Genomic DNA, 14,790 nt, shown 5'->3' with positions numbered 1-14,790 from the left:
AGAAAAGCAGAATTATAGTAACAGCAAATCAGTGGTTGCCAGAGTTCAGGGAAGAGGATTGACTGTGTAGGGGAATGAGGGAACTTGCTGGGATGATAGAAATGTTCTATATCATGATTTTAGGGTTTGTTACACTAGTGTATAAATTTAGCAAAATTCATCAAAGTAAAAATTGGCGGATTAAAATTGGTGAATTTTATTGTATGTAAATTACAACTCAGTAAGGCCAATTTTTAAAAACTCATTAACACATAATCATATTTAACTACTGACAACAGCTTTTTAGCCTAAGTATTCACTACAGAACTTCAAAGAATATTAAAAATCACTAAATTATTAAGAGGTAACTTTTAACAAGAAAATAGATATACGAGAACTTAAAAGCTCTGAGAATGTAACCATCTTCATCCTACTGAATTTGGCCATGTGGATAAACAGTAGTTGCCTGGCAACTAATCTAAACTCTAGTCTAGATTTCTAATAAACACACTGACTACATTAGCAGGTGATCTCATGGAGGATAAATTAAGCTTTACATTGAAGAGTTCCTTTAGTATTAAAAAATAATAATGCATTTGAATTATTTATCGCAAGTATTTATCTAAATAACTTTAAGAAATAAGTATTAATTCTTATTATTAAGAAATAATAAAAGATCATGAAAAATTAAAATATGAAATTAAATATACATACACGCACACACACACACACAAACACACAATCCCTTTCCTCATTCGGTCTTTCACTTTAGGACTTTACTTATCTAACTATGGGATTAATGAATGCATGAGTTTGTGAGTGAATCCTTCCTCTTTACTACTTTAAGCCCTTTCCCTGCCACCGCCCAAACTGGCTTAATATAATTGAATACTTTTATTTATATATTTAAATGTCTTTAAATGCATACAAGTTAGATACTTTTTAGATATTAAATCATTCTAAAGACACCTCTCTGGATTGTAGAATCTGTGGACAATACAGAAAAAATACAACATGAACTTTCTGTAACATCCATGCACAGAACATACCAGAAAGCTAAACCTTCTTGATTATAGATTATCAAAATCAAGAATTACAAACAATTCCTAAATAACAAGCAAATTCCTAACACATATGTTAAATATCGTTTCTATCTTAGTGGACACAGTATGTCACAGTTTACTTTGTTAACAGAATCAGAAAAAAATATCAACTTCCAGGACACCACTTAGTGTTAGCACACTTACCAACCATATTATTTTCAGTTTTGTTGAACACTTACCCCTCTTCTGAACCCAACCTTCTTTCACAATGGTAACATCACTCATGATGGCGCCCCTCTGAGCCCCCAACTTGGAGAAAAGGTACTTTGTGATACCAGCTTTGGGGTTTGGATTCTCTGCTGCTGCTGCCCTTCCCACTCTCTAGTGATGACTCAGCCTGGAAGGAAGTATTGAAGAAAGAATTTCTTTTTTTTCCATTCTTGCAACTCACATAGCAATAACAAACAACTAATTCTTTGTAAATGTCTTCAACTGGCCTGACCTCACATAAAAGTCTAGCTCTTCAAACTGGGGAACTTATTTATTAAGTAGTTTTATAATGAATGCACTTCCCTGGTCTTGTGACAGAACTTCAAAGGACAGTGAAACTTTTAACCTACGAGGTTGCAACAAAAAAATGTCTTAAGAAAACCACTGTCACACCTACACAAATAATACAGAAAATTTCCTTGGTAATGTGTGTTTGAGGTGAAAAGGGAAGAGAATGAAAGTGAGGTGGACTAAAAGTAAATCTTCATGCATGTCTAATTTCAAAATCTCAGTAAATTTAGAAATAGTATGGCAAAGCAATTGTGAACGTTTTTAATTGCTGGATTTTATGTAAAAAACAATGTGCTAAGCAACCAATATTTATCTATGCTTACTCTGCCTTGTTCCAAGAAATATTACAGGTAGGTTACAATAAATAAAATATTATAAATCATATAAAATCTATTTTTTTAAAGTAGATGGAGTGAAACAAAGGGAATATGAAAGTGGGAAAAAGTATGGAGTATTCAGGACATGTCAAGAACTATTACAGATGCTTACATCTATTATACAGTTAACTCCATTTCATAGATGGGAAAACTGAGGCTCACAGAGATTAAGTGGCTTGCCTGATTTCAACACAGTTAATGAATGATGGCACCAATATCTGAACCCAATCTACCTGATTCCAGAGCCTGCATTCTTATTGACTTAAGATAAAAAGAAGCCAGAGTAAAAATCTACATATTTGTGAAAGATGGACCATAAATTTAACTTGAAGCTTTCAGGAAGCAATACAAATAAGGAAATACAATCAGTTTCAATATTTACAGTATTCACAAATATTTTTAAAAAGAAAAAAAGTTGTTCAGAAGGAAACAATTCGTTCTAGGACAAAAATCTGAAATTTAACCCATAGGTCTTCATAAGATACCTTGTAGTGTAATAAACTAAAGTCCTCAAAAATATCCTCACATATATACAGCAATGAGCTTTACTGGCTATTTCTTATTGTCCCTCTCAATCTAAAAAGGAAAGTGCCAAGATAAAATTTAATTAAAGCATTTCCACAGTAAGGGACCAAAAAACATGACACAGGAACCCAGGCATAAATTTTAGATAACCAGAAAAATGGATGTATGGACTATATAACTATACTATTTTCTCAAATATGGTTTTAATAAATAGTGCATAGGAATAAGTTCAAGGTTAGACTTCCTAGCTAGTACTGAAATGAATTACAGTTCTTTTTCCAATGCATATTAAGTACAGAGCCTAACCATTTAGCAGTCAGGAATTAAGACTACCATTCTCTTAAGAAAAGACTGACAAAGTTTATGTGGCTGAATAAAAGACCACCCCACTCATGTGCCATGCGGCTGAGGGCAGCAACTACAGGCTGGAGCAAGCCTGTCCTCAAAATCATTCAGGTCTGCTACTGTACAGAGTCAAAAGGAATATTAGACTCTTGGTGTATTCTCCCAAAATATGTTTGACAGAATACGAAGAGAAATTCCAGAAAAATAAGAAGAAAAAGAGGGTTAAAAATAGAAAAATAGGGGGCTTCCCTGGTGGCACAGTGGTTGAGAGTCCGCCTGCTAATGCAGGGGACGCGGGTTCGTGCCCTAGTCCGGGAAGATCCCACATGCCCCGGAGCGGCTAGGCCCGTGAGCCATGGCCGCTGAGCCTGCGCGTCCGGAGCCTGTGCTCCGCAACGGGAGACGCCACAACAGTGAGAGGTCCGCGTACCGCAAAAAAAAAAAAAAAAAAAAAGAAAAATAATTTTTTGGTCAAGTAAGTTTGTGAAATTCTATAAACCATGTCTTTCTCTTGAAACAACACCATCACCATATTAAAGGTACAAAATATATAATGTATAACCTTATTTATCTCAGCAAATCCTAAACTTACTTGAATACACAGGGCTTTTTTTTTCCTTTAGTAACATGTATTGAAATCCAGGGGAACACACTGTGAAAAACAGCCATAGGAAATGGCCACATAATTCAAGACAAGACCCATTTCACCATTAAAAACAGGCAAAAAACAAAAACAAAAAAGCTTTCAGTAAAGAATCAAAACATCATTTTAATTTGATTTATGTAACTTCCTGAAAAACTCAACATGGTCAACTGGCTACTTAATATGAAGCTAGATAACTGAAAGGGTTAACTCTTTATACAACATAAATAATTACAATTAACCCTTGAACAACATGGGTTTGAACTGTGCAGGTCCATTTATACATGGATTTTTTTTCAATAAATACAGTACCTGCATTCTCACTTTACAGATCTTTAAACTAAGTGTGGGAAAAAGTTTGTGTTCAATTAGAGACCACAATATGTAGAATCAAAAGAACTAAAGTTTGAATCCTTATTTTATCCAAACTGTTTCAGCTCCCTACCCTTGGATAAGTCATTTATCAATTCCTTTATTTTTGAGACAGAGATAGCAGTAGGCAGATTTTTGACACTGGGGTTGGGGTGAGGAAAGCAACCCACCCCCGTACTGGTCAAGAGTCAACTGTATAAGGGAGTTAAACATTAGGGACACTAGTGCAAAATGATGTCTTTAGAAGAACTGCACTTAGACCTTCTCTTTGGTAGTACTTACAGCGAGAGGCCTCACATCTATTAAGCCATTCTTGGTTTCTGACTATAAAATTGTATACTCTGGGTAAATGAAAATTCGTATCTTAATATCCTTGGGATTGGAAAGGGAAGAGATCAGCAACCAACACTTAGTAATAAACAAAAAATAATACACATCCAATAAACATATATAGACTATTTTCCTATTAAAATAATGTGTATTATAATACCATTATATAAAACACTAGAAAAACAAACGTATTTTCAAAATTGATTCTATTTTTTTTTAAGTGGACATTTCATTGATAGAATCTTAAAGCTAGAAGGGACCCTCATTTTACAGTTGAGGAAACAGAAGTCAAGACAGATGAAGTGACTTGCCCAACGTCATACAGCTACTTTATAAGAGAATCAAGACCACAAAAACAGGTACACACTTTCCACTAGCACTGCCTCTTCAGGACAAAACAATATATTGAAATATTGAGATCAATCCAAAATCAATGAATTGTTTTATAAAGAAACTGTTTCCAAAAACTAGTTTTATAGATAAAGATGTTTATCAGTGCCTATACATTTAAACTTTTTAAAGGTATATTAAATCAACAGGACAAAATTTATCATCTTCAACAGGGCCAGTGAACCAGGTACTACAGAGATGGCTTTAGCCATTTTACATCTTAAAATGTTACCAAATTCCACCCATATTCATAATTTTCAGCTTTAAAACTGCTCTGGGTCACCTCTGGCTAAAATGATACATTATTTGAACACAATTTAAAAGACGTTCAAAGGTATACTACTCTAGGATTATGATCAATAAGCTAGAAATAAACGCTGTCTTTAGTATAGAACCAATGCTATCGACTCTCAAGCAGTAAACTATATTCTTTGATCTACTTTTCCTACAGTGGCAACACTCTTGCACCAAGTCAAATACACTCTCCCACTCAGTCTTCCATGTTATTAAAAACACTAATCTGCTAAATGATGGGCTGTACTTTAGGCATGTAATCTGCTTCCTAAGGTAGAGTCCTACAGTCCTAACTTCTTTAGAAATGTGTTCTATCCAATGAGCTGTAAGAAAAAAAATTTGGTTTATTTTTCTTTTAAACCTATTGCGTTAAACATTCATTGCTGGATAATCTAATTTTTCCCATTCTTATAAAAAATTTCATACAAAATTCTTAGTAGATTCAATTTATAATTTACACAAAGCAGTTACACTAAAAGTATTTTCATACAAAATTATCTGAGAATTTGATAATGATAATAATTACATTTGAATGTCATTTTACAATTTATAAAACATTTTCACATCTTTTACCTCATTCAACAGCATTATTATTTACTAAAACAATTTAATGCTGCCTGGCACATAAGAGATGCTCAACAAATATGGAATAAATAAATGAATGAATGGATGAGTGAAAGAACAAAGATGCAGCTTCAGATACCTAATAAAGACGAAGCAAATTAATACTGTAAGTCGACAGAGAATGGTATGAAGCCATGGTAAAAACAAACCTGAACCTAAACATTACGGAAGCACCTACAAAAAAATAATTAAAGTTGAAATAAATATTCTTCCCTATTCATTAAAGTATGTTTCCTATAGACCTCCATTAATTTTAAGGCCTAACACACATTAAAATAAACCTCTTTTCTCGATATTTTTTGACTCTTTTTGTTGAGATGGTCAAGTTTCAATTCCCAAACAAATCAAGCATCAACACTGCCCAAAATTATCCATTATGGGAGGAAAAAGGGAAAGAATAGGGTATTTTCTTCATGATACTTTTAAGAATTTTTAAAAGATATCTGTTTACTTACAGCAGCCAACCATTCAATTTTAAGCAATAAAGTTCTTCAAACATCTGTTTAAAATATCATTCGCGCAAGAAAACGTTATATATATATACACATATATGTTCATTCAATCAATAAAGATGTATTGATTATCTACTCTGGGACAAGAACTATAACTGAGTATACAGGGGACAAGCAAAACTAAGTATTTCAAATATCTTTTCCAAACCTATAATAATTTGTTATCAAAGTGCTTCCACATACGTTTTCTCATTTAACTCTAAAACAAATTTGTGCAGTAGCTATCACATCTACAATTTTGAACCTAAGAAGACCGTAACCAATCAATAACAATGACATTTCAGCAGTTACCATAACAAGTTAGTGACAAGTAACTTCTATCAGTTTGTTGTGCTTTCTACAAAATAACTCAATATGAGCTCTCAAAAACATGTACATTTGTGAATAGTTCTGAACATTTTTTTCTGTAACAAATTATATTTCAGAAGTCCAGTAAAGCATGTTTTCAAACAAATTAAAAATTAAATATTACTACTGCATCACAAATGAAATTATAATAGAAGACTAAAAGTTGACATAAAGTTAAAAAGCACCCCCAGCAATTCTATTTTATAAAGAGCAAAATTCATAGGTTAATAATTTCCTGTATGTTAATTTCTAAGTTAAAAGCCATGATACAAATCTATAATACAACCTTCTATAAACTACTATACATTTGGCTATAATTAATACTATGTAGAATATACTTGCTCTGCACCCACATTTTTTATATACTTTAGATATGCTAGCCAAACTAAAGTAATGAAGAACTGATATCCAAATACAATAGAAAGTTGCTACTTTGAAAAACAAATGATGGTCAAGGGTAACCATGGTGTAATTCTATGATATTTACTGATTTTAAGAAATAGGTGAAACTAATGTATGCCATAATAAATGCATAAGGCTAATGAAACTTTTAAAAGGATTTGAGGGAAAGGAAAAATAGTGGAGTGGAAGGGAAATTCAAGGTAACCTGATCTCCACTTCAAATAACTCTAAGCCAGTCTGTCCTTTTAAGAGTTGTTATCCTGCTAAAAACATATCATATAGGGAAGTGAACCATACAAACTATATACTTTGGATACCTTTTCCTCTCTTCAGACTACAATACACTTTGTGGATTTTCTTTCAACTCTTTCTATATAGATATCGTCACTGTTTCACACTATGGGAAAATACCTGAATAAGCAAAGGCAAGATTTCTAACTTTCACCCAAAATATCAGTTATTCTAAATTGCCAATTCTTAAAAATCAGCTTTATAAACTTTGAAATATGTATACAAAACAATAAAGCATTTCCCCCCTCTTCCCTACCCGTTTAGGGCATTTGCATGCCATTTCAACCAACACATCCATTATTAATCAAGTAAAAAAAAGCAACTCGTGCTGGGTGACATATTTAATATTCTAATTTGAAACAACTAAAAAAATGCTTATTGGATTCCTCTGGCTCACCTAAACCACTAAACAAGCTACTGACACATTCACCCCTACATTTCTCATGTAAAATGTAGCTTGTCTCTATATGAAAGCACTTATGTAACAACACATGGACAGGTTGAGGGTTGCTACTAAAACAATCTTAGTTGCACAGTTGGCCATATTTTTCCAATACACCTGTAAAATCCTTCTAAAATCTGACTCGGGGACCTCCCTGATTATAAAACAAAAAGAATCCACACACATAAAAATGCCATTAATCAGCCTGACAGATTTTACTCCTGATTAAACTGAAAGTTAACCAGTAGGTATGGAATCCTGTAACAAAGTTCATTACAATGGTGCATTAGAAGGAGCACAGGACAGGACAAGAAACTTGGGTCCCTATTCCCAACTCTGCCCGGCCCAGACTAATGCTGTATAAGGTCCTTTAATTATCTATGCCTCAAGTTTCCTTAGCCATAAAAATAAAAGTATAACATTAGATGAACTCTAAATAGCTCTTATTTATGGTTCTTTAAGTTTAAAGCTACTGAGTATTTCACTTATAGATGGCATCTTAGGTGATAGTATCCTGATTATACACAGTTCCTGTCCTCAAAAGGTTAATATATAGTTGAAAAGATAAAACATTCAAACATCAATTCCACTCAGACAAAATTTGGACTAAATTCCACTACTGGCAAAAATACCATCTTCCTCCCCCTCTCATCCCCTAGACTCCCAAATATAGTCAGAGGCTTTTTCAGTTAACATAGAGAAGAAAAATTCTCATTTAAAAATCTCCCAGTGATTCTTCCAATAATTTTTTTTTTACTTTTCCCTCTGAATATTAGCAAAATATACCCATTTAAAAGTGTGAAATATCTGTAATTGGTGACAAATAAATATAAACAGAGTATTGAAAAGAACTAAAAAACAGATCTACAGGTCAAGATGCATACACTAATTTACCTATCGACTACTATTTGAAGATTTCCTGGCAAAGGAAATGTTTACATCTAACATGTTCAAAGACTATGGTGTTACAATAAAACATGTAAACATCTGTGGCATTTAATTCAGCATTTGAAAGAAATGAAATGAAAAAAAAAGTTACAGATCAGTCAATATGTTTTACTGTATTATCTTGATTTCTGTGGAAATTATACTGTACAAGTTTATTGAAATTTAGCATTGTCATTGTGAATTCTAATAATAGGTACAAACAGGTTAGCACAAACACTGAAAGAAAAAGTGTTTCAAAATTACTAAAGTTAAAATGAAACAAATTTTTACAATGCCAGAAAAAGTATTTTCTCCTGTGAAAATGACTTTCAAAAGTGTAACAGGCTATTGTGAAGATTAAATGCATTTATACATGTTAAGCACATATAACAGTACCTGGCACATGCAAGCGCTCTTCAGGCACTGGCTAGCGTTAACTCTAAATTGAGTGTAGCTCTATCATACATAAAAGACCATGATAAAACATGTAAGTTAACATCAGATGATTCAGATGATTCTGGCAACTACAGAAAAGTACATGGTATAGGAAACGAACATTTAGAATTCTGATGCGCACTCTGAAACCTGGAGTGAAAAACAGAGAAATTTTAAATAATTTAAATAATCTAACACAAATCTACAAAAATTAATCACGTGCATTAATTTATAATAACTTAAAAATAAAAATGCAAGTCAAATTACACGACTGATTTGGTCAAAATGAAATGGTTTCTTTTTCTGTCTTGCATCTTATGTTAGTCATATATTCTTATGTTAAATATTTTTTAGTGCTTGAAACTTAATCACACTATAAAGACTAGACCCTATCAAATCATGCTAAAAATCCAATTAACACATCATTAACAATTGCCTTATCTTCCCAAGGGTGAATTATAGTACTAAAAGATACAACAACAAAAGAAAGTACAGCCATCTTTTCATAAAAATATGCAAAGTTTAAGTAAATTCTAAACTTCCACAAAATTAACTTGTAAAACCAGTTCCTCTTTTTAAAGAAAACTAAGTAGTTGAAAATTTCCATTGAATTTTTTGTAAGAATGTCTCATGTTTAAATAGAAAGCTAGAGTTTAAAAAACCTTAAATCCTTACTTTGCACAAGACTCTATGCTAAGCACATGTGTCCCATATGTTTAACGAAAACATGTTTAGATTTGCAGTGATTCTGAAAACAAATTCACTGCCTAATAGTAGTGATCTTCTGGATGAAATGTAAATAGTAAAAGTTTTTAATCAAATCAGTCCCTACCACACACTTCACACTCTAATATTTGTTGAATGAATGAATGAATGAAATCTTATTTAAAATAGTTTACTGCCATTTAAGTTACATAAACAAAAACATCCAAAGCAATATTCTGACATACACAATTTAAACTAAGAGTCAAAGTAAAAATTAATTTTAGGTTGGAAAACAATTCACTAAAGTAATCATTACAGAACGGCTAAAAGTAGGAGACAAAATGAATACAAATAATAGTTTCAAAAATTTTTTTTGCAGAATTACCTTAGACATTATTTTTCAAACACTCTAAGAAAACATACTACATACTGCAAATACACAGTACAAACATAAAACTTTACATTCACCTAACTTCCAATGTTGTCTCATTCGTGTGATATATGCACTTCCCTCACTTTAAAATTAAAAGCTCAAACCAGTCAAAGATATTGGGATAAACCCTAGTGAGAAAAACAAAAAACACGTCTTCAGATCAATCTCACTGGTGAACTTTCAAAGTCAAGACTATGTATCGGCAAAGGAAAAAAAAAAATCTACAGTCCTGACTTCTATCTTGCAAATAATTGTGCATCCTGTCATATATCTGAAAACTAGTAATACTAATAAGTAGATATTCCAATAAAAGATGTTTTCACGTTTTAGACAACCACCTCCTCTAATATTCCTATTCATTTACACATATTTCGCCATGACAAGTTCTGAAGACAGAGTTTCCTAAACCATCTTTATGGAATTCTTCCTCCTTTGGCTTTTTCCAACTATTTTCCAACAATGCATAACCTAATTTAGTGACTTTCCATCAAAAACAAAGCCCAGTAGTTGTCTAATGATTTACAGTCCACTAAAAGATATTATATGACCATGCTTTACCAAAGATGGAACATATATCTAAATTGATGATCTGAGGCAGTTGCCAACGTATAAACTACAAAAAAAGTCACTATTCCACATTCTTCAGCTTCGTGATGAACTAAAAAAGTGTGAACATTTTATTGACACCAGTAATTAATATAAATACCTGGGTTTCACTGTTGAATTTCTACTTGGAAACGTTATCCATTACAAACTACTGGGCTTTCAACCAATTACCACACTGATGAAACGTGTTGGTTTTATTTTCATAACATTATTTTGATGGAAGAAAAGTGAGTATCCCAGCCTTGACTTATGGGTAAACATTTCCTCTGCTTTCAGAAGATAAACAGTAAATACCGGTATTGAAAACAGGGCCCCAAAGAAATTCAATCTAGCCTAACTGTAGATTCCCGGGAAATCCCAAACAAGGGGTGACCCCGCCTAGGAGTCAGGGTGAACACAGCAACCAGCTCCGCTTCAACTTTGGGCTCTGAAGGGCCCCACTAGCATCATGGCTGATGCAGACCGATGCGCAGGAGAAGGAGGTGGACGAGGAAGAGGCTGGTTTGTTTACTTGCAGCCAGAGCCGCCGCCGCCGCCGCCGCCGCCGCCGCCGCCGCCAGCAGCGACAGCATCACTGGATCCGCCAAAGCCAGCATCTTCCGTACATTTCTATTCTTAGCACACAACTCCGGAGCGGATCAAAACCCCACTACTATTAAAAACACAGACAAGCACGTTCCCCACCTCCCACACACCCCCACCCCACCAGGGCCGTCTCTTCCTGTGCGCCGGCGGCGGGGTGGGGGGGGGGGTGGAGAACAAGACCCCGGGGAGCCGTCGCTTCCCTGCCTTCCCCCACCCACGCGCACACAGCCCCCTCCCCCACCCAAACGCCCTGACACAGGCGCTCCCCGCGTTACATAACCCCGCCGCCACCCCAGGCCGAGCGGGCCCCCTCCCCTAGCCGCCGGCCGGCGAGGAGGGTGAGCGGGCTGGATCGAGAGTGGCGCAGAGACCAGAGGCGCCGGGCCCGGGCGGCCCAGACCCGGACCGCATCGCTAGGCCAGGAACACCCTCCCCGGCCCCCGCGCACCGCCGCCTCAGCTTCCCTCAGCAAAGTGAGGGGTGCGGTCCGTCCGCGCCGGGCATCCCCGGCCTCCGCACCCGCATCCCAACCCCAGCCCACGGCGACCCAGCCCCCGCCCACGCCCCCGGCGCGGTGACAAGCCGGACGCCCCCACCTCATTCACCCACCGCCACCCCCGCCCGAGGGGCGCCCGGAGGGAGAACAGGCGCGGCAGGGAGAGGGCGAGAGTGGGGGGCGGTGGCTGTTACCTGCAAAGGCGGCGGCGGCGGCCCCGCAGCTGCTCGGGCGGCGGCGGAGGATGGAGCCGGGGGGCGGGGGGGAGGAGAGGGGGCGACTCGGGGGTCCCCCTCCCTCCTCCTCCCCTCCTGTCCTCCCCCCACCCCGCAGAGCCTCTGGCCCCCCTGGAGCCGGTGTGGCCGGCGGGAGGGCAGGCGGCGGGCTGCAGGGGAGGGAGGGAGGGAGCCGGCCGGGCCGCGGAGCTGGAGCGGGAGGAGGCGGAGGCGGAGGCGGCGGCGGCGGCGGCAGCGGCGGCGGCGGCGGGAGGAGGGAGGCGGCGGGGGGAGGGGGCGGAGACTCTACGTGGGAATCAGATCTCGGCTACAAATTCAATTCATCACCAGAAAACTCCGTTCGGGCGGGGGCCGGGTCGCGCCGGCGAGGCGAGGCGAGGCGGCGGCGGGTGGAGGCTCTGGGCCCTGGCGGCCTGGCGCGGGTCGGGGGTCTGCGGCCTCCTCTCGGGCCGCGCCCCGCTGGGGGGCCCGCCGCCGCCTCCCCGCCCCCTCCTCCCTATGGGGCCGCCGCTGATCAGCTCTCGCCACCACCGCCGCCGCAGGCTTGTTGTTGACTTTGAGGAAAACTCCTGACGTCAAGGGCTGGCGCACGGCGACTGGCGGGAGCTGCTTCCCCGCGTCCCCAGCCGGCCCGCCGCCTCTGCCCCCTCCCCGCGGGCCCCAGTCCGCGGGCTTCCCCGCGCCCCCAAGCCCGCGGCGGCCCGCGCCCCTTCTCCTCTCGCGAGAAGACGCCTCCCCTTCCCCCACCAGCCGAAGCCGGGAGCGGGGCGTCGTTCCTGGGCGGGAAGTTGTGGGTTTTCCCCGAGCCCTCGTGGCGCGCTGCGGGAACCCGAGGCCCGGCAGGGGAGGCTCTTCTGCCTTCCGCGCGCAGCCGGGCCCGGGGCTTTTCCTCCCGCCCGCCGCAGCTCCAAGGAGGTCCGGCCGGGCGCGTGAGGGGCCCGGACCTGAGGCCCCAGAGATGGGCGGTGCCCTGGGGGGGCGCGCCCCGGAAAGCTTGGAGCCGGGCGGGAACCGACCCCACCCCTCTGCACCTCAGAGGTCAGTCCAGAGTCTGACACCGTTCCTGACTCCTAGGAGACCTTATCGTCCAGTCTAGAGCACCTCTCTCGGAAGAGCCATCCTTCCTGGGCTTCCAGTAAGCAATCACCACACATAGTGTACGGCTTGCAGTAGCATCGTAATTCAACCTTAGAATTTCACACTTTTTAGAGACAGTAGTTTTCATTGACTTCGGGGAAGCCATGATGTATTGCATTCACTACGAAGAAGATCGCATTTCTTTCTTTTGAAGTTCATGGCTTCTGAGGATATTTGCAATGGAAACACTTTTTTTTTTTCAAAATGGCCAGTTTTTTTTTTAAACTATACATCATACTCCATAAAGTTATAAAAAGTTTACTTTTTCTGACACCATGTATTGTTGCTTCTGGAACACTTTGAAAAAACCGTATTATTTCGCCACGTGGCTCTAACCTTGATGGTGTACCTGTTATTTCTCCCAATGCAAGATTCTTGTTAGTGCTTTTAGCTTTTCTGTAGAAGAGTGATTCCTTCTGACGCGCACTTCCTACTCTTACCATGTCCTGACAACATTGGGATGGTAGTCATTCTTTTACACTATATCCCTGGTACTTATATAGGGAGTTGTGTTTATACATCTATGTCCACACCTTTTATGAAATGCACATCTATTGGGATTGTGGACAGGAATATGAAACCTAATAAAAAAAGAAAGTGCTTTTTAAGTCGATTTTCTCCATTTGTAAGGGAAGCACTTCGCTGACCGTTTCAGAACAAAATTTGCCATTTTAATATATACAATCCACCCGAGAGTGAAAGTCCTCAATTGCTGCTTTTCTCCTTCCGTATTTCCCAGCACGTCATGAACTGATTAATAAATATACACTGTTTCCTGATTCTGTTTAGTTTATCTGTGTATAAAATATAATTTATTACCATAATTATCAGACCTCTAACAGTCCCTATTGGCAAAGTGATTCCGTTACAGATTTCTTGCTTGGGAGTAACAAAAATGGGTCAGATTTTTATTCTATAATAACTCAACCCACTTTTTATTTTTAAGAAAATAGTCACTATGGCACCAGCGCTAAAAAGAGTGACTCAAAAGCTCTTTTAAATACTTAACTCTGAGAGTGGTGATATTCTGAATTACCAGATATCTCTTATCAACTGCAATTTTCATTTATTTCCAATTTTAACATAAACATATTTGTGAGAACCAAATTTGTCTTATGAACCATACTGCCTCAAAATAGTTCTCCATCTCATCAGATTGTATTAAATCTTAACTGGATTAAACCCTAAAAGTAAATATTGTATAAATTACAATGGATTATATACTCTGGGCTTCATGTATTTGAAAAGTTGTAAACTTCTTTTTCTTCTGTGTTTTGTACTTCTACTCTAGTAGTTTCATCAATTTCTGTAATAAAAGCATATCAGCTTTTATTATACAATTATTTATTATAGAACTATTATTTACTTAAGTACCATTGTTCTTTCTCTTAGACTGTGCCATCATGAATTTTGGAGAATCTGCCAATTGTGATATGATGGTACTCCATACACAGTGTATGCTAGAGATCACCTCTTCGTTGTCATCACTTTCCAATAATATGGGCAGCAGGAGTATGTTTATCCATGGGAATGTCCCTCCTAAATTTTGGAGACAAAGCCCTCATTCTTTATTAAGCCAGAAATTCTTAAGGCTAGTATCTCTCAGCAGTAGTTACTTATGCAGCTTAAGAAAAGTATTCACTCTTCTTGACCATCAATGAGTAAATTAGATACTGAGAGTTATTTGTTTGTACTTCCACCATTTATTGGGAGTAACTTAAACTAGAAGGCACATTTAGAATTTCAGGACAT

The 14,790-nt window shown here is 38.4% G+C and overlaps 1 protein-coding gene across 4 annotated transcripts in view; it reads right to left on the bottom strand.

Annotated features, from left to right (window-relative positions):
• Positions 1-11,943, bottom strand: part of AKT3 (AKT serine/threonine kinase 3) — a 397,960-nt gene extending 386,017 nt beyond the window's left edge. For 3 of the 4 annotated variants that reach the window (XM_055084208.1, XM_024133623.3, XM_055084209.1), the window contains exons 1-2: positions 11,860-11,943; positions 1,262-1,419 (exon numbers count right to left, since the gene is read on the bottom strand). In XM_055084208.1, coding sequence (XP_054940183.1) covers positions 1,262-1,307 — 46 coding nt within the window. In that variant the 5' untranslated portion in view covers positions 1,308-1,419; positions 11,860-11,943. Of the gene's footprint in view, positions 1-1,261; positions 1,420-11,859 lie in introns of those variants that run through there. The other variant, XM_055084210.1, reaches the window with a different exon arrangement.
• Positions 11,944-14,790: the final 2,847 nt, after the last annotated feature.

Source organism: Physeter macrocephalus, chromosome 4, assembly GCF_002837175.3.
Source record: "Physeter macrocephalus isolate SW-GA chromosome 4, ASM283717v5, whole genome shotgun sequence".
Taxonomy (NCBI): Eukaryota; Metazoa; Chordata; class Mammalia; order Artiodactyla; family Physeteridae; genus Physeter; species Physeter macrocephalus.
This window is presented reverse-complemented; position numbering and strand designations above follow the sequence as displayed.